General features: G+C 27.8%; 7 protein-coding genes across 12 annotated transcripts; 5 read left to right on the forward strand and 2 right to left on the reverse strand.

The window, feature by feature from the left end:
* Positions 1-4330: 4330 nt before the first annotated feature.
* Positions 4331-5885, reverse strand: LOC132906187 (transmembrane emp24 domain-containing protein-like). The gene is made up of 3 exons (XM_060958141.1): positions 5664-5885; positions 4640-4980; positions 4331-4560 (listed from the first exon to the last, which is right to left on the reverse strand). Exons 1-3 carry the CDS (start codon positions 5788-5790, stop codon positions 4411-4413), a joined length of 618 nt encoding a protein of 205 aa, XP_060814124.1. The 5' UTR covers positions 5791-5885; the 3' UTR covers positions 4331-4410.
* An 845-nt stretch (positions 5886-6730) lies between these two features.
* On the forward strand, positions 6731-8300 carry LOC132906185 (protein ABHD11). Of its 4 annotated transcripts, none has more exons than XM_060958135.1 (4): positions 6731-7073; positions 7276-7432; positions 7485-7850; positions 7921-8300. In XM_060958135.1, exons 1-4 carry the CDS (start codon positions 6943-6945, stop codon positions 8230-8232), a joined length of 966 nt encoding a protein of 321 aa, XP_060814118.1. In that variant the 5' UTR covers positions 6731-6942; the 3' UTR covers positions 8233-8300. The 4 variants fall into 4 exon arrangements, with proteins under 4 accessions (XP_060814118.1, XP_060814119.1, XP_060814120.1 ...); XM_060958136.1 differs by having other exon boundaries at positions 6731-6949; positions 7287-7432; XM_060958137.1 differs by having other exon boundaries at positions 6949-7073; positions 7247-7432.
* LOC132906186 (protein unc-119 homolog B) lies at positions 8272-10388 on the reverse strand. Its single transcript, XM_060958140.1, has 4 exons — positions 9623-10388; positions 9418-9531; positions 9008-9307; positions 8272-8947 (listed from the first exon to the last, which is right to left on the reverse strand). Exons 1-4 carry the CDS (start codon positions 9765-9767, stop codon positions 8820-8822), a joined length of 687 nt encoding a protein of 228 aa, XP_060814123.1. The 5' UTR covers positions 9768-10388; the 3' UTR covers positions 8272-8819.
* Positions 10389-10767: 379 nt separating this feature from the next.
* LOC132906189 (vesicle transport through interaction with t-SNAREs homolog 1B-like) lies at positions 10768-12813 on the forward strand. 2 transcript variants are annotated; one of them, XM_060958143.1, is made up of 3 exons: positions 10768-10869; positions 10938-11409; positions 12122-12813. In XM_060958143.1, the coding sequence occupies exon 3, from the start codon at positions 12247-12249 to the stop codon at positions 12583-12585; it is 339 nt and encodes a 112-aa protein (XP_060814126.1). In that variant the 5' UTR covers positions 10768-10869; positions 10938-11409; positions 12122-12246; the 3' UTR covers positions 12586-12813. The 2 variants fall into 2 exon arrangements, with proteins under 2 accessions (XP_060814126.1, XP_060814127.1); XM_060958144.1 differs by lacking the exon at positions 10768-10869 and having other exon boundaries at positions 10921-11409.
* Positions 11416-12115, forward strand: LOC132906188 (uncharacterized). The gene is made up of 2 exons (XM_060958142.1): positions 11416-11680; positions 11811-12115. Exons 1-2 carry the CDS (start codon positions 11452-11454, stop codon positions 12020-12022), a joined length of 441 nt encoding a protein of 146 aa, XP_060814125.1. The 5' UTR covers positions 11416-11451; the 3' UTR covers positions 12023-12115.
* Positions 12814-13092: 279 nt separating the features above from the next.
* Positions 13093-20866, forward strand: LOC132906183 (uncharacterized). The gene is made up of 12 exons (XM_060958132.1): positions 13093-13253; positions 13843-14432; positions 14745-14855; positions 14973-15223; positions 15307-17573; positions 17670-17799; positions 17872-18366; positions 18426-18569; positions 18957-19684; positions 19753-20154; positions 20227-20456; positions 20533-20866. Exons 1-12 carry the CDS (start codon positions 13196-13198, stop codon positions 20746-20748), a joined length of 5622 nt encoding a protein of 1873 aa, XP_060814115.1. The 5' UTR covers positions 13093-13195; the 3' UTR covers positions 20749-20866.
* A 344-nt stretch (positions 20867-21210) lies between these two features.
* Positions 21211-25065, forward strand: LOC132906184 (dr1-associated corepressor homolog). 2 transcript variants are annotated; one of them, XM_060958133.1, is made up of 4 exons: positions 21211-22849; positions 23677-23743; positions 23823-23882; positions 23961-25065. In XM_060958133.1, the coding sequence occupies exons 1-4, from the start codon at positions 22688-22690 to the stop codon at positions 24728-24730; spliced, it is 1059 nt and encodes a 352-aa protein (XP_060814116.1). In that variant the 5' UTR covers positions 21211-22687; the 3' UTR covers positions 24731-25065. The 2 variants fall into 2 exon arrangements, with proteins under 2 accessions (XP_060814116.1, XP_060814117.1); XM_060958134.1 differs by having other exon boundaries at positions 22713-22845.
* The last annotated feature ends 205 nt before the right edge of the window (positions 25066-25270 follow it).

The following is a 25270-nucleotide window of genomic DNA, read 5'->3' on the forward strand; positions in this document are numbered from 1 at the left end:
AATAATTTATCGAATGTATCATTCTTTATTACACAATACATGAGGATAGTAAAAGTAACGGCAGATGAAGATAATAGGTTAAATATTTTAAAATGTATTATAGCTAATCTATTATTATGTATGTATAATATATAATATATTATAATATATTATATTATACATATACTATATGTATAGTAAAAGGCGCTTAAATCTTAATTTCTATGCAATTGGAAATATTTCAGAGCGCATCACTAACTACAAGCCCTGCCTACCGAAATTTGCATATGTAGTGGTTTAACAGATCAACGTAATAGGCTGACGGGCGGCACTTCTGAACTTCGGGATCTTTGTCTTTCTTTTATATGTTCTCCTCGTCTTTTCATTTGGAACAGAACGCTCCTTTACCAGTCTTCCTGGTAACACGTTGTGTTTATCCCTTTATAAACTGGACCAGTCAAATCTTTTGGTCTCCACCATAAATATATAAAATGAATATCGCAGAAGGATATCGACTTTTTAAAAATTATATTGAGCACTCAATTGCTATATTATGCCAAATATTTGATAAAGCATGAAACAATCTATTTTTTATTATGATAAAATAAATGAATGATAAGATAACAATTTTTTCATAATTTCTCGATATTTATATTTCTTGATATTATATTTATATATAATAATTGCCATGGAAGAATAAAATTATTTCATATGATTATCCTAAATTCACGAGACTCTGAACTCATCAGAATCTTCCTGATAAATTCAACAAATCGAATACATTATATCTCGTTAAGCAAGCCGTGTTCCTCGCCTGTTCGATTAATTCCTGTGCGGATAAAGTCGTTTATTTGTCATAGTACCGACTCTAATTCTTCTTCCTTTCTCTTAATTATACCGTTACGTGTAATCGCTCTCCTTAATTAGCAGCGTTTTTTTTTTTTTTTGTTCCGTTTCGGGCCAAGCCCTTCGTATCCTCGATAAATCTACCAACTTATCCCGTGAATCTTTCTTCACGGTCGGATAATAAATATTACGGCCGATTAATTACAAGATTTGCTGTCGATGGTGTCATTAAAAAATTTCCATACATTCTATCCTTTCCTTTCGTATGGAATGTTTTTTCTATATTAAATACAAGATACAAGTGTGAATTTTTGTAACGTTTTATTTGCTGATACATGGAGTTTGATTAAAGACATTTTAATTACACTATATTTTATATAGAATATTTTTAATTAATTTAATTACACTAATTTAATATAAAATAAAACAATCAATATTTTCCAATCGTCGTATAGAACTTGCCTGATTTCATTCATTTCCAACTTTTCTAGATCTCATGAGATCTATCTACATTTCTATCGCCATTCAAAAGATTTCATACAATAGAATTATATTAACAAGGCATTTAGCAAAACTTCAACTGTATAAAAGAGTAATTTTTCAACTGAATAAACCGAGCGGGACGTCTGATATTACAAATTCTTCCAGTTGGTCGAATTTGTTCAGACATTGATAGGACAGTGGTAATTACACCTTAAGACCCCTCGTTAGAGTCGTGCAATTGCTCTAATAAATTTGCATATTTCTTGTCAAGAACACATGTGCCAACCAGAGCGTTAAATTATAGAGCAGTTCCTCTGATCCAAGTAATTGGGAGCTAGTGAAATTACTAAATTTTTTCTCTCTTTTTTTTTGCTGCACGTATATAATAATATTTAGGATTGTATGTAAATAAAATAAAAGCCTCGTAATAATGATTTACGTTGTTGTTATAAAGATATTGCATTCTTACAATAATTAGAATTGTAATAAGTATATCTGGAATATCATGCTACGATAACAACTTCTTGTATTGTATATAAATCAAAATTTGATGATGTTATTTAAAATGTATCAATGTATAAATGCTTTCTATACTTTCTACGCCCGTTACACCTTAGATGACTGAAAAAGCTTCAAATTCCAAACTATATATCAAGTAATACATAGTTCCCTCTGGGACATTCGTAATCGTCGATTAAACGTTTATAATCAAAGATCTTTAGAAAGGATAAGAAAGAGTTCGCTCAGTAAACTGTATGACCCGTAATTCATAGTTGCTCGTGAAACATTTATAATAAACGTTTTCCTCGCTCGCATATCGCACTGTAATAGCGATGAATTTACGACCGTATGTTACGTTTTTCAACGACGTTCACAATGCTGGCCTGTTATATGAGACCATGATCGAATCGCACAGTTAGTAAACTCAATAATTACCTATATCGTCTTGTATCGTCTGTTATAGTTCTGATTACATGCCGGCTGGACGATGTGAATAAAAGGCATCAACGAAATCAACACCTTCCCGATTATTATACGTACCTAATTTATATCTATTGCGATCCTTAGTCAACATTTAAACAACATAAAAAGTATAATCCTTAGAAATATAGATAAATGATTATTTTGAACCTATAATATTTAATTGTTAACTTCTTATAACGTTCACATGATATTTAAATACACATAAAATTTAATAATTAATAGTAACTAATATTGCAATTTCATCGATTCACATTTATAAATGATAAGAATTACAATGATATTTTACAGAATTGTAGGCTACCATTTAAAATTACCATTTAATTATAACTATTTGTTCCATATAAATTAGTTTCATAATAGATATTACAAACCATAAACTGTATGAAGCATTGCAATTAATTTTAAGAGATAACGAGGGTTAATGACAATGTCCAGGGACAGGATGCCTGACAGAATACATAATCAAGTAGTATCACGGTTAAAACGTAAACCATATGGCCATAATTGACCGATCATGAGATCACTTCGAGAAAAATAAAACATTGTAATTAATAATAAATGGAAAGAAAGACGTATCATTTTTATTTTTACTACATTCATATATAATACATAGCCATATCTTCATTTATTCAAAGCTTCGAGTTTGCATAAAAGTAGTAGGTCCGAAATTTTCTTGGCCTACGAAATCGAACGAATAGTTCAACAGAAGGAATACTGTCCAATTCTGTTTCCGACATTTCACACTAGCCGCGGGAGTACCAAAAGTATTGTCTTTCGGTATAATCATGGCCGGGATTAGAGCAGACACCGAGACATGCAATCCGCTCGTGTTTCCTGCAGCTACAGATCAAGGAGGAGGAAAAAAAGCATCCACAGTATTGTTACTACGTAGGGTCGATGAAACTGCTAGGTGGCATCTAATGAGAAGGAGCGGACAATGAGCCTTTCTAACTTAAGTGCCCTAGGGTGAATACCAGAAGGGTACTCCTACCACCCTTCTTATTTCATTCATTTATTCTCACGCTTGCTCCACGAATCAGACGAGTTATCTGACGAGAGAGTTCCACTATGAATGGTTTCAATGTTTCCGCAATATTTCAAAACAGAAATCTAGTTAATCGAATAATCATATTTGAATTTCAAACATAAAATATGTTCAGAAGATTGTGCGAAGAATTTTGTTTCCACCATAAAATTTAAATAAAAGGAAAGAAAGGTTCTAAATGATCATTATACCTATAATTAATTAATAATTAAAATATGATAATTTTAATGTAAAATTTTTAAATATGTTATATCAAATATTATTTAACCATCTATATCATTGAACGAACTACATAATAATAAACAAACTAATGTTTAGCTTAAAACAAATTTTTATTTTTTTATATATGAACTAATCTCAACTATTTTTCATAAATATTCCCATATTGAAATATTTATTCAATGATCGCATAGCAGTAAAATAATAAATAAGTACATACCAAGATACCATACCGTTTTTTATAAACAATATCAATTTCTTCTCTTATTGTTTCTAATCTATATCAGAATGATTAAAATCACTAGATGACATCAACGTGACAGAAAAAGCTAAGTAAAATTTAAATAAAATTTGATTCATCTAAAACATATTAGATATATCTAATAGAATTATCAAATAATTAATCAGTATCTTTTTACTAAATCATATAACTCTGTACAATGATATTATTTTAAGTTCTAGTGTACGTTATAGAATTTAAATTCGCATATGAAAATGATATAATATTTCAATACAAATTTCTGTACATATTTGTTTAATAAAAATAACTCTGAATAATTATTAATATGAAAATAATTAGATTTTATATATGATATATATTTTAAGTTATATATAAACTAAATTCTGTTAACTAGTACTAGTGCAAAAAACATTTTGTTTAATGTTTTTAAAATTATCATAAAAAATCATATTTCTTTTTTAACAATATTATAAATTCTCAACATCATTGTGTATTAGTATATCAAATTTAAGGAAAGAAATAACTTCAAAATGTTGAAATTTTTTAATTCTATTATAACTTAATCACATAAAAAAATGTACAATGTGTGTATTTTTTTATTGCATATGGTGAATTAGACGACTCTTCTAACTTCAAAGAATCGTTTTAGATACACAATTTGTCCTATTGTCATACAAACCAAAACCATGGCTTCAAAAAATGCCCACATAATTACACGAGCATTTGTACTTTCACTGATAGCTCTGTGATTGCGATCTCTAACCTAAAAATAAAATATTAATTTTATTAAAAGCTTTAGTAAAACACAAGGAAATGAAACACAAATTCTAAAAAGAAATTACCTGCATGTATTCTTGCTCATTTTTCACACCCCATAAACTTGTACTTAATTCTTTTATCATATCATCTATTTTGTTATGGTTTGAATCAGAATTTTTCCCATCTGAAGTATTTTCTACAGGCTTTGGACTTTCACCAATATCCATGTTAAACATCACTACTTTTGGTGTCATACTACTTTTCTGATTGCCAAAACAATATGTATAAACACCAGCAAGATGTGCAGCAAATGTATATTTACCACTGCTTTCTTGATCACCTTGATAAATTATTTTTCCATCAGGACCAATTATTTTTACATCTATGTCTAGAAATCCACCTTCTGCTATTTCAAATGTAAGACCTATGAAAATAATATCATTTTTGTGTGAATATAATAACATTATTTTAAAAGATATTGTATAAAATAAATAAGGACATATTTAAGTTAACATATGGTATATACTAATATAAATACATTAGACAAGTACTATTACAATTTATTATCTAAATTTTTTAACTATAAAATCCCAATAATTTCACCAAATTTGTTTATTTAATTTTTATTGAATTAAAATATTATCCAAATAAAAATTTGATAAATTTAAATTTGATTTATATTTCTTATTGTAATATATTATGCTAATTGAAATAAAATAGTAATTCTATTTGCAAAAGTAATTGCATAAAAACAAGTTGTTTAGAACATTTTTAAAATAATGATATTTCTAACAGATTCGAGTAAATATTTGTATGTATGTCCTACTAAGTTGTAAGAATGTTTTAATTATCTAAATCAACAATTTTTAATAATGTAATAAGATTCTTTTATACTATTTTACATGATTTATACCGTATTAATTCCAAAAACAATAATAGAACCTCTTTGTTTAATACGTGTATTTTTAATACTAAGAAATTATTTCGATTAACATTCATCTGGAAACATAAAAGCAATTTTATACCAAAGTTTCATTTTGGAAGATTGAAAGTTATTATTTCTCTATAATACATATATTAAAAATAACTACAGAAGTGAAAACTAACCCATTTTCGTGCCTGTTTCCACATTGTCAAAGAAACATTCTTCGGCATGTGCGTCCACGGTAATGAAATAGCAATTTACTCTGGAGCTCAAAAAGATTAGGAATAAACACGAAATGAGCCACCTCATTTTATCAAATTACAATTTGAATCAATTAAAAACGACATACGACTTGTCTTTTACCTGCCACTTTACAGTAGCATGTTGCTACCACAGCGCCACGTATGCATTCTGCCGCGAAATATATAATATAGATAGATGTACGTCCTACAAGAATTATCAAACCCGTCAAAATGATAAATTCCAGATTTTTTTATAATTATTAAACAAACATTAAACAAAGCCAGATAAAATTACAATTATATACACATATTGATTTACATCATATTAATGTTTAATCAATATATTGAGATACCCATTAAAGGATAATTGTTCATCTATTTTATTATTATAATATAATACTAAAAAGTACCAATTATAATATGTTTAAATATTGAATGAAAATTACTTTAATTTTATTACGTAAATATATATTTAGAGATATACATTTATGAGATCGTAAGCCTATACAGCACTTCTGAGAATTGCGAATAAAATTTCGAATGGGTTTGGAAATTTGATAAAAGAACGTTTCATTGTTACAACTGCAATTTTACAGAATTAATTATTTTATTTTGTGTTGAAATCTAAATCTTCTAAACATATTTTCTAAATATTGGGTTTCAAATGATTTAAATAATTTTTTATTTTCTAATATATTCAATTCAAATTCAATTCAATTCAAAACGTCAATCAATTTGAAAGTATAATCTTTAAAATATGTATGTACTTATATTTCTTTTACAAAACAATAACATCAAAATTTTAGTGCGCTTGTAGAAGTACGATGTTTATATAATTATACTATTCTAGTGAAACACTTTTTTTACTGATTAAAACAATTTTTAATTCATTATTTACCATCAATTTATTAAAGTATATACATTAACTTAATAGTATATATATATATAATAATGAATGAAACACTACATTGAAAGTGACTTATTTAACTTCGAATGCATATAATACAAAATATTACTGTATTTATTTGCACATATTATGTGTATATTATTATCTAATCTGTTTTAGATTGTAGTATTATTTGATAATGTACTACTGTCACATGTAGTTCATTCATGGTTCATGATTTTATGTTATAAAAAAGCAACATAAAATACATATTTTTTCTGAAACAATCTAAATTTATTGTTAAACGTTGTTAAAAAATAAAAAATAGAAAGTATGAGTGGTATGTGCTCTCGATATATAATAACGCGAAATATTTTTCACCATTATCGAAGACAAGATTTCGTTGTTACTTCATCTTTTGTACCATATTTATCTTCCAAACAAATACGTAGCAATTCTGATTCGTACGTATATATACATGGGTATATATATACATATATACATACATACATATATATATATATATATAGTGTTGTCACAGTATCATTTATATAATTTAATTATTTTATATATATATATATATATATATATAATGTTGTCACAATATTATTTATATAATTCAATTGTTAAAATATAGTCCTTGTTTCATCATTACTAATTTTCAAGTGTAATACCAGTAAAACTAGCATATGTTTCCTATGAATCTATGGATGGGAATAAAAATGCTTCCAAGCGACCTATAATAATAATGCATGGTCTTTTTGGTTCAAAGACTAATTGGAACTTATTATCAAAAACAATTCATCGGGATACAGACCGTAAGGTAGATACCTGGATTTTGTATAATGCAAGGAATACTTAAAATAAATTTATAGGTGATAACTGTAGATGCAAGAAACCATGGAGATTCCCCACATTCTTCAGATATGACATATAGTCATATGGCACAGGATATAGTTCAACTTATGAATGATTTAGGATTTCAAAAATCTATATTAATAGGACATAGCATGGGTGGTTCTACGATGATGTATGTAGCTTTAAATTACCCACAGCTAGTAGAGAAATTAATAATAGTTGATATGTCTCCTGTGAGGGTCAGTCCTCAGCTCATGGAAATGGAAAAAATATTCAAAGCCATGCGCACAGTAAATTTAGAAGGAATCGCAACATTGACAAAAGCACGTACTAGTATAAGAAATCAACTTGCAAGTGGTATTAAATCATTACCTTTACGTCAGGTAATTAAATATTTATTATATTCCATATGAACAATTAAAACAGCTGTCATTCATATTTTCTTTATTTCAGTTTTTAGTAATGAATTTAGTAGAAGCAGATATTGGGAAATATAAATGGCGGCTCAATTTACCTGTATTAGAGCAAAACTTTGCATCACAAATAGCTGTATTTCCAGATGTAGGATCAAAAGTATACGATGGACCGACATTGTTTATAGGTGGTTCTAACAGTGATTATATAAGAGTAGAAGATCATGATAAAATAAAAAAATTATTTCCATCTGCTGGATTTACTTATATAAATGGTGCAAATCATTGGGTACATGCAGATAAACCAACAGAGTTTTTAAAAATAACGATTGATTTCGTTAATCAGACATAATTTATTATCATTTCATATGTAAAAAAAATACACAATATGTTTTGTAAATATATACATGTATTTGTGAAGTTTTTGACATTACATATAAATCAGGAGAAAAATAGTGAAGTAAAATATAATTTTATGCAGTATAAATAAATCATAAATTTTGTGCTTGTTAAAAACTTACAAAGTTCATCTCTTTAGCCTCTTATTTGTTGCTTTCATAAAAAATACATTCAATGTCATTAGTTAAGATTTAGTAGTGATAAAACTGACAAACAGCTTTACACAAGGCCATATTTAAAATAATAACTATTTAAATATTAGGCATCATAATAGAATTTTTAATTATTATAAAATTAAAAAATATTTATTTAACTATAAGTTCAATATAGAGAATTGTTCAATTAGATATGTATTCAATTAGAAGAGTGAAAAGTTGCATGTGAAGCAAATTCAATTTTTAAACATTAATCTAAAAATTTGTGAAAATTGCAATTATTTATAAAAAGAAATAAATTTGGAATTTTAAATTAGCTAAATATTTGCTACTATTATCACAATTATTTTTTTGCGAAGTGCAAGTTTCCTACTGACTTTATCTACTAAAGTACATCATGTGTGTGTCCACCATTGTATGCATAATCAGCTTTATTATGCATGACCAGTTGATTGTCCACAAAATAAAACGAATCTGAACGTGTTTCAAATGGATTTGCAATCATTTCAGAAACTGTAATTTTTATATATTAGAAATTAATAAAATCACATTGAATAATTATTCATTGCTTACCCAAGTCAGCAGGTAAAGTAGGAAACTCATAAATGTGTTCACAAGTATTCTTGCTATTTGGTATACAAAATCCAAATTGAAAGTCAAAGGTTTTCAACAATCTATCCCGAAAGAAATGACGTTCAATCATTCGGAAATTGTTCACTGGTTTAGAACCCACCAAAAACTCAATTGTAGCTCCGACAGTCTTCAGTTTAAGAAATTGAGGTGTGAATTGATACCGTACAAAACGGCCAGTATTAGCATCCTCACAACCAGATTCTTCATTTTCTGGTTCCAGATCTTGATTGGAATCACATTCTAAGATATAAATAATAAAATTTAATTTCTACATAATATATCAAATATAAATACATTTGTGTCAAATTTTGTTGTAATTATCATTAATTATAATATCTACAATTGCTAACCAGTAGCTGGTGGTTTTGTTATTTCAAATAATATTGCTCCTGTCTCTAAGTCTCTGATTTGAAATCTTGTAAAATCTATGTCATAAATATTTGCCTCTGGAGAACATAAATACTCTGAAATTAATATAGATATGTAATATATATTTGATCTTCCTTATTTATTGATATATTGAAATATAAAAAATATCAGTATATACTATCTTACTGTCAGTAATTGTAGGTAATCGTAGCACCATTTCTGGGGTTATAGTTGTTTCCTGAATATTTCTATTATCTGTACTTTCCTGATCTACTGATGGTGTAAACGGAGCAATAGCTTCATTTGACTTATTCTCGCTATCAACACTCATAATTTATGCGTAATTGAACAATATAAAGACAATTATTTATATTCGAGATCACGTATGACAATTATAAAATATCACATATGATATTCATTGAATATCCTTAAATGAGGTTTCCCCTTGTCAAAAATATTTTACCTAATAGTTTTCGTTGTAAAAATATTTATATACTCAATGTTACTTCCATTGCATGTATATTGTGGCATTTCTTTATATGTCAATAATTATTTACGTTTTATACAAAGTATTAGTCGTGAGATTATGGCTATCGAAGAAACACTTTATCACTTATTTAAGAAAGTAAAAAAAAATAACTAGAAATCTCGTGTTACTAGTATATCATGGATTTCCAGGGAAATTGAATTTTTAATTAAAAATTAAATTAAAGAATTATACATGTTATACATATATATTTATTTAGAGAATTATAATATTAAACCACGTACACGTTGACAAACAAATATTTATGTTGTATGTTTTATGTATGCGACAAAATAGAATTTTTTATAAGTTATTTTAATTTACAATTTTGAAAATTCGTGAATAACACATTTTAGCCAATAGTTGCAATATCATGTAACTACAGTTTTATACACAGATTCGGCAATTCGTAGAATTTTTGCTAGCGTGGAATGTGATCATTTTGATCATGATTTTGATGTATTTTAATTCCCTTATTAGTCCCATAGTGGCGCTGTCACGAAATTCTGAAAAGCACGCGCATGCATCTTTGTAACAGTAAGCGACGAAAGATGTTTTTAGGCTGCCATACTACCATCACTACTACAACTCTCATTGTGACAGTGGCCGCCACTCATTTCACCGCCGAGACAATCATGTACCAATTAACGCATTACTTTTGACTACGTCATTGATAACGAATGCGTATATGTGAGCTTTTATGAGTTTCGCGATAATGTCATCATGCTGCTAATAAGGAAATTAATATTATATACGACATAAGACATCAAAATGTTGACATCTCACTCCGTATGAATTACCGAACCTACGATCATATGTATAAGGTCAATAAGGTTCACGTTCTTGCAAGATAGATGGAGAAAAATAGAATGCTCTGTCTCTGTCTAAGGCATTCACAGCATGCCACGTATGTGCAGCTAAGCTTTTATGTTTTCCACGTTAATTTTTCACTAGACAGGACTCAATTTTCCCTAGGCTTCGGTATATGAATGGCGAGACTTATTTATATGATCGTGGTCACGACCAATAGATTAACTACTCATTTCTATCACTAATCAATTTTCGGATGGTATTCCCTAGAGAATGTCGAGAACAGTTTATAGTTTATATGATTATAGTCTGTCTCACAGAGCGTAGTCTAAGAGCAGATCTTTCCATGCTCTCCATCTTGATGTTTTTCGACTCGAAAGCTGGACGGTTTTCCCTAACGAATGTCCAGATCTGTTTATATGACCATAGTGAATAGTGATTGAGTAGTGGTTGAATATTTCACGACGTTAGATTCATGAAGCCTTCATATGTTTACAATAAACAAAAAATTTATGTATGTATTATCGGAAGCATATTCAAGGCATATAATAATATATAACATAACGAGTGTGTATCCTGAATATAACTACATATAATTTGTTGACAACAAAAGAAAGTTTTGCAAGATAAGTGAAAGGTAAACATATCAACTCAATTTTACTAATATTTATTGTTGATTATGTCAGCTATTACAAAGAATGTTCGTACGGAAAATTTAAAGAGACGCATAAAGGAATCGTTTTGTTTAATGGACACTGATACTGATGGTTATTTAGATTATCATGAAATGAAAGCTGCATTAAAAGCTTTGGGTTTCACAGTAAAAAAATCTTACATTTTATCTATTATACGAATGTATGACAAGCGTGGATATAATAAAATTTGTTTCGAAGATTTTAATTACATTGGTGCGTTTAAACAAAAAATATTAAATTTAATCAAATAATCTGTTATTTATATTCTTAAGAAAGTTCGTAATAAATAATGTGTGTGTTTTCATAATCAGTATTGTCTTAATTAAATTTTACACTTACATAGTATCAGAGAAGTTAAATAAGCGAAAACCTTTAGATGAAATTAAATATGTGTTCAAATTATTTACAAATGAGACTGCAAATGACAAGATAACAATAGAAGATCTCCAAAAACTTAATAAAAAGCTTGATTGTAATCTGACTAATGAGGAAATGGAACTTATGATTAAAGAATTTGATTTGGATCAAGATGGTTCTAGTAAAGCAAAGAATTGATTTTGAATTAATTAAATTATTGAGGAAATTTTAATTTTATTGTTTATTTCATTCATTGTATATTATAAATAATTTTGCAAATTATACTTATGATTTCAGTTGATCAAAGTGAATTCTTGGATATTATGGCAGATCTGACAATTTAAAGGACGTTTATTTTCTTGTTGTGAACATAATTATTATTTCATAATATTGTTGTGAACATATTTATTAATATTGTCACAATGAATCTTGGAGTTAATTGGGAGGAAGAGCATAGACGGACATTATTAGAAGGAAATGCAATATTGGATCGCTCATCACAATCTATTGCTAGATCTCAAGCAGTTGCTATTGAGAGTGAACAAATAGGGACAGAAGTAATTTCTGAACTGAATGAACAGAGGGAACGATTATTGAGAGCAGATAGAAGATTATCCCAAACAGATGAAGAATTAGATAAGACAAGAAGGATATTAAATGTTATGCGAAGAAGAATTTTAATGAATAAGTTTATATTAGTTTTAATTATATTACTGGAAATAGCTATACTTGGTGCTATTATATATAAGAAATTTATATAAGAAATATAAATTGTAAATATTATCGATGTTGTATATAAACATATATATACATATAATTAATATATACTTTATATGTATATACGCACAAGCATTCAGTGCATTTTTATTTATGTCCTGTGTAATATGTATTATGCAATATAATATATGTGCACATTTTATTTAATGTTACATTGTAATTAATATGTTCCAATGAATTATATGTAAAACAATAAATATTTTACAATTTGATGTAGTTTTACAAATTGATATATGATATTTGATTGATTGATATATGATATTGAATGAAAAATTATCAACTACACAATAATTGTCATTAATATGTATGTATATGTACACAATTATTTTTAAGTCATCGACTGTGCATACCTATTTTACAGTTATCGACTTAGCAGACTGAAAACTTGGTCAATGATTCGCTATAGCAAACCGCAGAGGGCGTAAAAAACACTAATTTTTTTTCGAGATCGGTATTTCAGAACATGAGATACAAAGTCCCATATATAATGTCATGTCTATTCTATACTTAGTTAATGTTGGAAATTAGAACGACTAAGAATTGAGGAATCAAGGAGAATCTTTAACATTTTATGAATTAGTAGATGATCGGGTCATGGCGTATGTTAATGTTGCTGAATGGAAAACTGAACAAGTGTGCGAATGGTTGAAAGGTGCGAAAAATTGAATTTCCTTTTGAATCAGTGTTATACATCGATATATTTTAAGGAACAAGTGTACTCTATTACGTGCAGAAACAATGTCGTGAAAATTTGCGTGTGAAAATTTTGCAGTATACGCCCGCACCTGTCTCTTCGCCCCTCTTTCTTTTTAATCAGTCACTTTATTGCATGTATAAAACAGTATTTATTCAATCATTCATTACAATCACATAATTCGTAAATGATATATCGTTATAAAACGAATCTTTAGTAATACTAAATCTTTCCTAAAAATGTTTTAAAACTGCAATATCTTCATTTATTTTCCTAATCTTTAGTGTTAATATTCGAAAGAGTTTATAAATGATTATCGTTCACGTAATTTCATTATAGTTTTTTTCATTGTTATTACTTTTGAAACAAACGAAGTATTAAATGATTAATTACTATAAAAGCAAAAATTATAATTATTTTTCCCTTATAACTTTGTTCAAATTCCTATACAAATCTTTCATTAAAATATTATGATTTCACTTTCACTATATCCTTTTTCTCTTAAAGTAATTGAATCCTTTAGAGAAAAAAATGCTTCCTGTTTTAGGTTTGGATAATTCTGTTCTTCCCTATGTGCATAGCTTTACTAATCATGGTGTTAATGGACAACAGTTATTAAGTTTGAGACCCGAAGACCTAGAACACCTTGGGGTATTGAAACTTGGTCATCAGGAAATTATTCTTGAAGCAGTAGAATATTTGAGAAATTTCCATTATGAACTTGATCGTGAAAATCTGCAACTATTGGCATTGCGACTGTCTTGTCAAGCGCATAGTTTACAAAATGAGTTGTCTCATCAGACAGATTCGAAGCCTGTTACAACCCAAACATTATCTGATGTAGCATCAGTTATAATGGCTGTAAAACCATTAGTAAGATGGCTTGATCGACCTCCCTTTAGTGGACAATTAGAATATAATGACAAAAAAGTTGAATTAATGAAGTTAGCTTTGGAAATGGCCACATGTGCACAAAGAGATAGATTTGCAGAAAAACCAATAGAAGAAATTAGAACAATTTGTGGACAATTAGCAAAATTAGCAGATTATATAATACAAGATATTACTGATCCTATGATATTACAACCTGCTAGTTTAGATTTGGCAACATTAAAAAAGAAACCAGGAGATGATTTAGTAAGTTCTGAAATAATATCAATTTTTTAACATAGGGTAATATTCTTCTATTTTATTTTTATTTCTAAATAATTTTATGTAATGAATATAATATATATATAAAATATTTAACATAAATCATAAAATAGTATACTTCATAATCATTAAAGTTATCTGCTACATCCTTTAATGATAAAACTATAACCATTGATTCAACACATCTGTAACTTCCTATTTAGATAGTCTTGTATTATAGAGTGAAACTGTTAGAGTAATATAATTATTTCCTAATAGGTATGAAGAATTAAAATTGGAAAATATTTTCTTTTATAGGGATTTTATATTTTACCATCTTTTCATGGAGCTCATCAAATTGCGGAGATTAAATTTGGATCAGCTGCACATCAGTGTGGTAAAATGGAAGAAGGAGATGAGATTGTTCAAGTAATTTTTCTTTTTTTAACTAATTAAAACATATTTCCTATTCTTTTCTGTTTTTTCTGTGTTTATTTGTTATGAATATATAATACAAATGTTTAATTTAATTTAAATATTTTCTAGGTAAATTATCAGACTGTAGTTGGTTGGGAACGAAAAAATCTTTTAGAATTATTTCGCGAAAGTCCAGCAGAAGTATTATTAACTTTGAAACGTAGACCAAGACATACAAAAATATATGGTCAAATTTACATAAAACCATATCGACTTCCAAGCAATAAGAAAACATCTTACACAACACGGTGGCAACACAATCTTCCTTCCCCAAGGCCAGAATTATTAACTATACCAGATTTTACAATGCCATTACCAAGGTATATATATAGACATGTACATTCATTTATAAAATATATACAATTTTGTTTCTAATATAATACAAATTTGTAAATTTGTTTAGGCCAAAGAATCCCAGTCCAGAACCTGCAAGCATTCTAGATACTGTTAATATGCTAGACACAATGATTATAGATAGTAGCGATTCGGATAGTGAAACAGATCCACCTTTATCTATTCGATTATATTCTACAAAACCAAGAAATTCAGTTCAAAGACGAGCTACTATAACTGGTGCTAGTCCAACTACCAAGCATGGAATTGATATAGAACAATTTTGGAAAGAATTGAAACAGGAACATAGTACAACTTCTCAATTGCGGGATAAAGCAGCATCTTGCGCTCATGGTTTAGATAATGTACCATCAAATATACGACCACAAACATGTATATCTATAGAACAAAACAAAAGAAAAAAAAGGAATGATGGACAAACTGATGATAAGAAAGTACAGTTTCAAGATAAACCTATAATGAAACATGATGTTCCTCAAGTAGGTAATACAATCAGTGTAATAAACGAGAAAAAAGATGAATGTAAAACTACCCAAAATTGTGAGGAATTGTGCAGTAATATAAATACAATCAGCCAAATTTCTCAAACATCTGTTAATGTTACCAATAACAATAACTTGAGTGATATGAGTGTGCCTTTAGATGAATGCAACAATTTTATTAGGGATAAACATAGTAATAGTAAGAGTATGATAAGCAGTAAGGAACTTAGTATATGTAACAGTAAAGAGCGAGGAAGATTAGATAAAAGTTACAGTACACCAGCGTACGATTCAATGGACGCTGACAGTATAGAAGACAGAAGGCAAAAGTTGTTTCATGCGTTAGAACCGTCTGCAAATAATGTAAGCAATCTATCCAGTAAGACTGATGTTCAATTGACTTTTACGAGTTCCGAAGATCAACAAAAATTAAGAGATATTGATGATCAAAAACAAAGTATTCAAATAAATTTTGATAATATTATTAAAAAAAATAATGATACTGATAAATATGTTACACAAGATAATAAAAAAAAACAATGTTCTGAATCTGAACATTTAGATTCATTTAAAACTTCTATGTGTAAGGTAATTGATGCAAACCACAAAATCAGTATAGAAAATAACCAAAGCAATAATGAATATATTAGTATTGATGTACATAAATACGAAAAAAAGAACGTAACAAACAATTTAAGTGTAGAAACGGAAAATATATCAAAAATATGTAATACTCAAAATTTTACAAATAATTCAAGTTCCAATCATGAAACTAATGAAGATAAATTAGAATCAATAAATAGTTTTATGCAAAACAGTGGAGAAAATAATTCAAACCTAAATAAATTTGAGAAGATTCTTCAAACATTTAATGGACCAAACCACTGTGGTCCAACAGAACATAAAAAATTAACAGAAAAAAAAGCTAATGTATCAGTAAAAGAAAATATCCAAGCTCAAAAACAAGTATGGACAAATAGTGATCTGAATTTTACTGAAAGTAATGTACAGATATATAATAATATTACTAATAATATTACTCGAAACATTCCTCAAATTCAAATTTGTCGAAAGGTACAGAATGATAATACAAAAGCTGAAGATTTAATTATTCAAGGAAATGCAATGCAATCTTGCAAATGTGTAGAAGTAACAAAAACTGACTCTAGTAAGAAGTTAGAAAATAAACCTAATCTAATACCTCCAGATCCACCTCCACGTAAATATTATTCAAAGTTAACAATGGATTCATCTATAAGTAATACTTCAAAGATGTATGATGACCAAGAAAAGTGTTGTACGCCAGAAAAAATTAATACTAGAAAAGATTTAAAGAGTTTAGAATATTATACGGAAAATCATATCAGAAGTACCTTGGATTATAAAGATAAGCAGGATTATTTTGATGTTTGTAATAGTTTTACAGAAAAATTAGAATTTATTGATGATATGAATACTCTAGATAACGAACTTAGACCTAGTTTAAACTTGGATTCTACATATTTAGAATACAATGATAAGCAAATAAAGGAAACTAAGTTTATCTGTGATAAGTATGAACCTATTGTTGAGAAGTCTGTATACACTAATTCAACAATGGAATACCATGATACTGAATCTTATTCTCAAAATACGGACTCTCCGGATGGTTCATGCTCTTCAAAGCAATTTCTAGATCATAAATCTAAAGTGTCTGAAAAGGAAAAAAGTTTTGAGAAAGGTGTAGTTAATAAAGCTATGATGGTGGCTAGAAGTATTGGATTGCATGGAAGTTTAAGCAAATCCTCCAGTAATAGTCCCAGAACTAATAGAAAACGAAGTATATTATTTGCAAGTAAGTAATTGTCACACATTGTATATATTTAATAGATCAATATATATTAATCTTTAAACATTTATACTTATTGATTTTTATATTACCTTTAACTAGGAAAGCGGAATATCTCTGTTAAAGATATAGGCACAGGTGATTTAGAAGGATGGTTAACATACCGCACAAGAGGTGCAGGTGGTGCTTGGGCAAAAGCTTGGTTTGTTTTAAAGTGCTCTTCTCTGTACAGGTTCGTTAACCAAATTTTTATATCTACATATTTATCTTACAAATATTTATTTTATTATATTTTTAAATATAGGTTTAAAACTCAAAATAGTATAAAAGCCGACTGTCTCATAGCTTTAACAGGATTTACCGTATCACGAGCTGCTGAAGTAAAATCAAGAAAGTATGCGTTCAAGGTTTATCACACAGGAACGGTATTTTATTTTGCTGCAGACACTGAAGATTTTCTTGCCTTATGGGTAGATGCAATTAACAAAGCAACCTTAGGTGCGGATGGCCACAGTAGGAATAGTGCGCTTTTCAGCGAAACTGACGAGAGTGATAGCGAACAAAAAAGTAAAACTAAAAATGTTCATACTTCGGAATATAAACCGAACTTTGAAAAATCGTTTGGATCATTAAAAAAAGTTGTTCGTAAAGATTCTCCCTCGTATAAGGACCATGAAATTAGTGGTGCTAGTTTAGATAGAAAATATCTAAAATTCCTTGGTGCAAGAAACAATGTACCTGTTCCAACTGCACAGTTTAGAAGTTACAGAAGAGTTCTTCCTACATCTACGCCTAATAAGTAAGAGTTAGTATGGAATACCTCGTTTAAAACAAAAATAAAATATGAATATTTTTCAGGAAACAAGATTCTGTTCCAAATTCGCCAGATTTACAAATGACGATTGCAGGAAGTACATTTTATGGATTATGTGCATCTCATAGTGCTACTGATATGTCAACTAGCACTCAAGATATGGGTGATTACAGGCGTACCACAGACAGGTAACATTTTATGTTGCATGCTACAGAACTAATATATCAATTTTGTTGTATTATATAATCTTTTATGATTCTACTAAACTTAAATTATTATGGTTTTATTTTTTTTTTATTGTACACACGAAAATAAATTTTTAACTAAAGAATAATAGCAATTAAAAATATTGTTATATTTTGCACTTCATAATAAAATAATTAACTAAAAATATTGACTGCATTTATTTTATATGTATATATATATTTTGTGCATGTTTTTCCTTATTGTAACTGTTTTCCTACACACTATCCTTAATGAAGTAGAGCACACTTTATTTGCTTTTACACATACATATCTCTTGTTATCTTATTGAATATTGTAAAGTAATTAGTGAAATAGTATTTAATATTTAGGTGTCTCAGTAACAGAAATAGAAGAGCAGAAGATTTACAAGGTTTTATTACGTTAGAAGAATTCATGTTGTTGCAACAAGAAGATCAAAGACAAATGACAAAAACTAGGCCTGTATCACCACGGATGACACCTTTAACTAGTGATCACGTTCATGTCCAACATAGGAACTTTCATGATAATGAGACTGTTAATGAACAATCCAAATTTGTCAGTGATGGAATTTTCAATAATGATGTTTACATTCGAAATAAAAATAGTGATGAAGTAGTAAATAATGCTGCTTCTGCATATGGTTATTCTCGGAATATGGATACCATTCACGCAATGCGACAGTATAGCGAAGATATTGATTCAGAAAGAAATGAATATAGAGGAGAATCATCAAAACATTCGGTTCATAAAAAATCGAACGAATTTTATTACGCTAATAAAAAAAAATTATCAGATGGCTCAAATATTCAACAGTTGAAGCCATGCAATTCATTTCACTGTAAAACTATCACAAATGACCAAAAACCTTCTTTGTGTCATAATAAATCAGATATTGTTGATGGGTCTGGGAGACAAATGAGCTTGAATTGTGAATATAATACTAATATTTATACAAATCAAGCACAATCTTCAAGTAATCATGACATTTCTAGATCATATGATTATTATTTGCCTAAAAATGTTAATAATTTATCAGAGGACATGAAACTGGCACCAAGACTTACTCGAAATGATGGTAACTTTCATTATTTATATAATAACTTTTTAGTATATCAAGATTAATACTATTTCTTTTTCATTTAGGTGCCTCAGGATCTACCAACGACCTTACGTTTCATACTTTCTATGAAACTTTACAACGTGCAAAGAAAGATGCATCCATTAGTCGCAAAGGAAGTTTCAATCTAACAAGTCGTCGTGATCATGTTTCTTCAGACAAGCATTGGTTGGATTCTTTGCGACGAGGTGATAAAAAAGATATCAATTGTGATAAAACTCGTTTGAAAAACGTAGCACAGTACCACCCACCACCTATACCAACTTCTCCATTCGAACAAGAAGGTATGACTGCTGCATTTGAGATGCATTTAGATAAAGGTGAACAAGTTCAAAAGACAAATCGATTGAAAAATTTGTTCGGCAATAAATGTCAGCAGAAACCTTCTACACTTGATTTGCCTAAAGAAACACAAAAAACTTTATTGGGTAAATAATATACTTTAAATTTCAGTTATATTTTATAATAATTTTTTACTATAATTCATATATAAATTATAGGATCACCGAGATTACACAGAGCGTTATTTAAAGAAAAATGTTACAATCAGTCACGATTACCAAGTCGTTCGAGCAGTCAGAGTCCTGGCGATAGTGGAATCAGTCAATCTCATAGTTCCTTTAGTGGAAATAGTCCTCAAACTCTCAGTCAGAGTTTTAGTTCGGTCAGTTCTGTTAGTGATTGGAGTCCGGATACACCATCGCCGTGTACTCCAAATTTAATATCGAAGGTATATATTTCAATAAATAGTAATTATGAATATTATGCCAAATATTAGCATAATAATAACAAATATTTATTTTTAGGGTATTGCAAATCAGCCTTCCTGTCAGAAAGGTCATGCAAGCATAGGTAGAAACTCATTGACCCCACCGACTTTGCCTTACATACCACCACCTACATCACCACCACCTGATTATCCTGGTCTTGAATATCCGCCAGTATTTGAACCTGGTACTTATTCTCTCTTGGATGCTTCGTTACTACGTAATCGTAACAAAAGCAATCGAGATACTCATTAACCAATGACACAACTTAGTTCGTTAATCTACACAATAATAACCAAAGATAATGTGTTTCCTTAATCATTTATCTATATATAATCAGGTATTTTATATAAGGAATTCAAAAACATAATAATATTTTTTCATAAAGTATTAAAATTTAACCGTCCATTTTATAAGAATCTGAAGGTTATTAAATCATTTTTTTATACGAATTGAAATTATAATCTATCCACTCAATGGTAAGAGCAAAATAATAGTTGAGTGGACGACTGAAATTTAATACGATATACCATTACTTTAATAATATAAAGATTATTTTAATTAGACGAAGCGCGCAGTAGCGACAATCTGTAGCGCGACAGTTTTGTCACTCTCGATCACATCAATCAAAAGTTCAATTTCATCTTCTAATAAAAAAAGTGTCCTGAATTGCGTTGTCAAATGCGTCCAAATCGCATTCTTTTCATAAATGACAAAACTGTTGTGCGACAAATTAACGCTAGTGTGCGCATAAATTATTATTTGTAATAATTATTAATAAGTTGCTAAATTGGAACTTATTACATCTTTTAAAATATTTTAATTACACTAAATGTTTATTGTATATTCATTATGAAACCCTATAATAATTACTAAGTAGGTAGATTTACATATAAATGTTATATATGTAACGTAACTTTTATACATAATACAGATAAAATGATATGTTAATGGATGAAGAAAATTAATGAAAAATTTGATGACAAACATTAATTGCTTGTAATAGCAAACAAAGAGATCAATTTTTTCATTTCTAAATGAATAATCATTTTATTATTATTTCATACATATATATGCAAAACTTTTCATTATAAATAACTTTAAATATGCGAAACAGAAGTGCTCTTGAATGAACATTATTAAAACACACAAATAATATAAATTACATTTCGGTAAAATATAGCAAAATTCTGTTATACTTTTTTAAACATATTTTATAAATAGCTTTAAATATACATTAAGCGTCATATATACATATATAGTATACATATATTCATACATTTATATATAATGTGATGATGTGTAAAGTGCCTACATATCTCTTTTATATAATTTTTGTATATATGATTAAAATCACTTTTTTAGCTATTAATGTAATTCGAGCTGCATGACTTTATTATATTTTATGCTCAAAAAATTTTGAAGAAGTATTATATAATTAAAACTATTCAAGTTTTAAATTATGTATTTTGTGTATTTTTTACAATAGTTTATAGTTATTATATATGTATCTATATATTAAAAATTTAATTGTGTATAATAAGGCTGGCTATGAATATTATAAAACGCTTTCATTACTAAAACAAATGTTTGCAACGTGTACGATAATATTGAATAAAATAAATTATTCAATATACTTTTTATTGTATAATATAATAATTAAACTATGGACCACATAGAAATGAGTGAAAGTGGAAAGAGATATGTAATCCAAGTTCTTTTTCCGGACTGTGAAGCCAAAAAATAAAAGAATAAGAAAATATAGGACTGCGGATATATATGTAAATTCATATTTTTATAAATCCAACTAGAAAATAGAATCTAAATAGACAATTGATTTATTTACTGAATAATGTAATGAGTACTAAATTCTGAGATTAATTAGATATTTTTACATATTATATACATAATATATAATAATAACATTTACCATATATATTTTAAATGATACAACTTTATTTAAAATTTGTGTTTGCTTTGATTTTAATATATTCGCTTCGTTTGTTTTGTATGTTCGATTATCTCGTAACTTGTAACGCTCGATTAAAAATTGGCTTATCGATAGAAAAAGATATCGATAACCTATCGAAAGACTTTTTGAGTTGTGCTTGTGTCAGTTGTTTCCACGATCGTTGTATCTGTCTACTGGAATTTTGTGAACTAGAACATAAAATAAAAGAAGGAAATTAACAAAATGTCAGTTCCAATTGATTATATTGATTTAACGACTGACCTACCAGATCAACCTTCAAAATTACGAAATAAGGATGAAATATATGTTAATTTAACAATAACAAAATCACGAAAGCGTGGTTCTAAAAAACAAGTTGCACAACTTGAAGATTCCATTATGTACGTATGTATTGTCACATTATACTTCCTTACTTTTAATGGAATTTATTTGAAGGTAAACATTTTTTTAGAGAAATAACAGATAATAATAAATGTAAAGATGTACAAACAATGGAAATCATAGATCTAGATAATATCAATAGCCCAAAAGAAACTGGAATATGTTATATTAATGATTCTAGAGAAGATAAGTTAGTTGTATTGACCTGTCCAATATGTTATGAACAGTTGTCTACTAAAATGAAACCTATGTCTACTCCTTGTGGACATATATTTTGTACAAAATGTATAACTCTAGCTCTACGAGTATCTAAAACTAAGAAGTGTCCAACATGTCAAAGAATTGTTAAATTACAATCTTGTACCCGTTTATATTTTTAAACATATAGATTTTGGTTCTCATATTTATATACTTTTTATATTAGTACTATCATAAATATGTAATTTGCCCGAAGTTTTGAGTATTTTAAAGCATATTTTATGATATTCCTGTAGTTATATAAACTTCAATATTTAATCTCTAATTATGTATAGGATATTATGTTACTTTTGTATGTATTCATTATAATAATTTAAGACTTAATACACTTTTAATTTATAAGAAAAAGAAATTAAAGCATTTGATGAAATCTAAAAGTGTATCTATTTCAATACATCTTGATTTAAAGGTCATTCACTGTTTACATTTTGTTGTCACCTTGAAATATCTCCAATGTATTTAAAATAACATAAACTATTTTATATCCTTTGTATATCTGGTTTTATGAAATTTATTGACATGATTTAATGTATTCTCTTGATTAGTATAATTAAAATTTCAAAATGTTTAAGAAAAAAAAAGTACAAAAAGAAAATCATATGTCATTTTTCGTTGGAGGCACTGCAATTGGAATGGCAGGTAAATATTATTTTAAACTATATTATGGTTATATTCTTTGTATTCAACTTATATAATATACATGTTATTTATTTCATAGCTGGTCTATTAGCTGGAAGATTATTTTCAAATACATCAATTAAAAAAAATCAAAAATTTGGTAAGTAATTTTTAATAATTTAAATAAAATAAGAAAAAGTTAAATAATTCTTAATATTTTTCATTTTTTTCTATATAGGACCTGAAATTCTTATCAACAAAAATATGAAAAAATATTCTCAGGATGATAATATTTATGATGCATATTTTAATAAAAGTCATCGTAATATACGTTCTAAAAGTGTTTCTCGATACAATGAGAAAAATCTCATAGAGAAACCACTGTCACCAATTTCTTTAAATAAATCTGATGATAAGTTAAAAAATGATATTAATAATTTTAATTCATGTTGCAAATGCAACAAAGATGAACATACAGTCTTTCATGATAACAAAAATCATATTCTGTATAATATAAGTATAGAAAATAACAATGAATACAATGCACTTACTGATATTTTTCCAGAAAACACTAAGGAAGAAACAAAGAACAATAATTATTTTAAATTAAAAAATACTAAACAAGAATCTTCACATGCTGTCCAATCAGAAAATAATGTAAGTGTTAAAGATGAAAATTGTTTGAAAGCAATACATATTGAAAAAGAAGCGTCAAAAACTGCAAAAATTTATGAAAGTATGCAGTTAACAGACATATTTAACAGTTTATCTATTAATTTCTGTGAAAACAGTACTATTTATAAGAACCTTCCAAATATAACAAATTCTGGGAGTGGTTCAAATATTTTATCAAGTTACACTGATAATGCCAGTAATATGGCTACATATGATACTACATATTTCGAAAATGCAGAACAAAGTAACATTTTTAATTTTTCTTCTATTGAAGACTTTTATGAAACTGACATAATCTCGTCTACAAAACAGAATAATTTCAATGATATCTAAAAGTTTTTAAATGTAATAACTAGAATGCAGATTTTTATGGATTTATAAAAAATTTAAAAGTACAAAATTACAAAACATGATCATAATATGAAAAATGTATAAACTATTCAAAGTACAATGTTTTCTATAATGCTTGGTAGATAAAACAATTGGCCACAGAGGTTCTTTAATGTAGAATATCAAGTTAAGCCATGTTAATTCTTTAATTACATTCTCAGAAATGTGAATCTGCATAAAAATCCGCAATTTAGTAATAACTATTATAAAGTTAAGGTTTTAAACTAATAACAATATTGTTATTTAGTTTGAATATTTTCTTTTTTATTACATGTATATTGAAAAAAAAATATGTTGTAGATAATATGTTGTAAAAATATGTTGAGAGAATAAATAAATGATTTAATACAATTAATGCATGCATATTTTATATTTTTCGTATCTATTTTTTACGTATTCCAAATTTGAATCGAGGTCGTTCATTGGTGTAATAATATTCAATGTCATTTCCAAACAACGGATTGGTTGATCTTATACACACGC

The sequence above is a fragment of the Bombus pascuorum genome, chromosome 4 (assembly GCF_905332965.1).
Source record: "Bombus pascuorum chromosome 4, iyBomPasc1.1, whole genome shotgun sequence".
NCBI classification, from domain to species: domain Eukaryota; kingdom Metazoa; phylum Arthropoda; class Insecta; order Hymenoptera; family Apidae; genus Bombus; species Bombus pascuorum.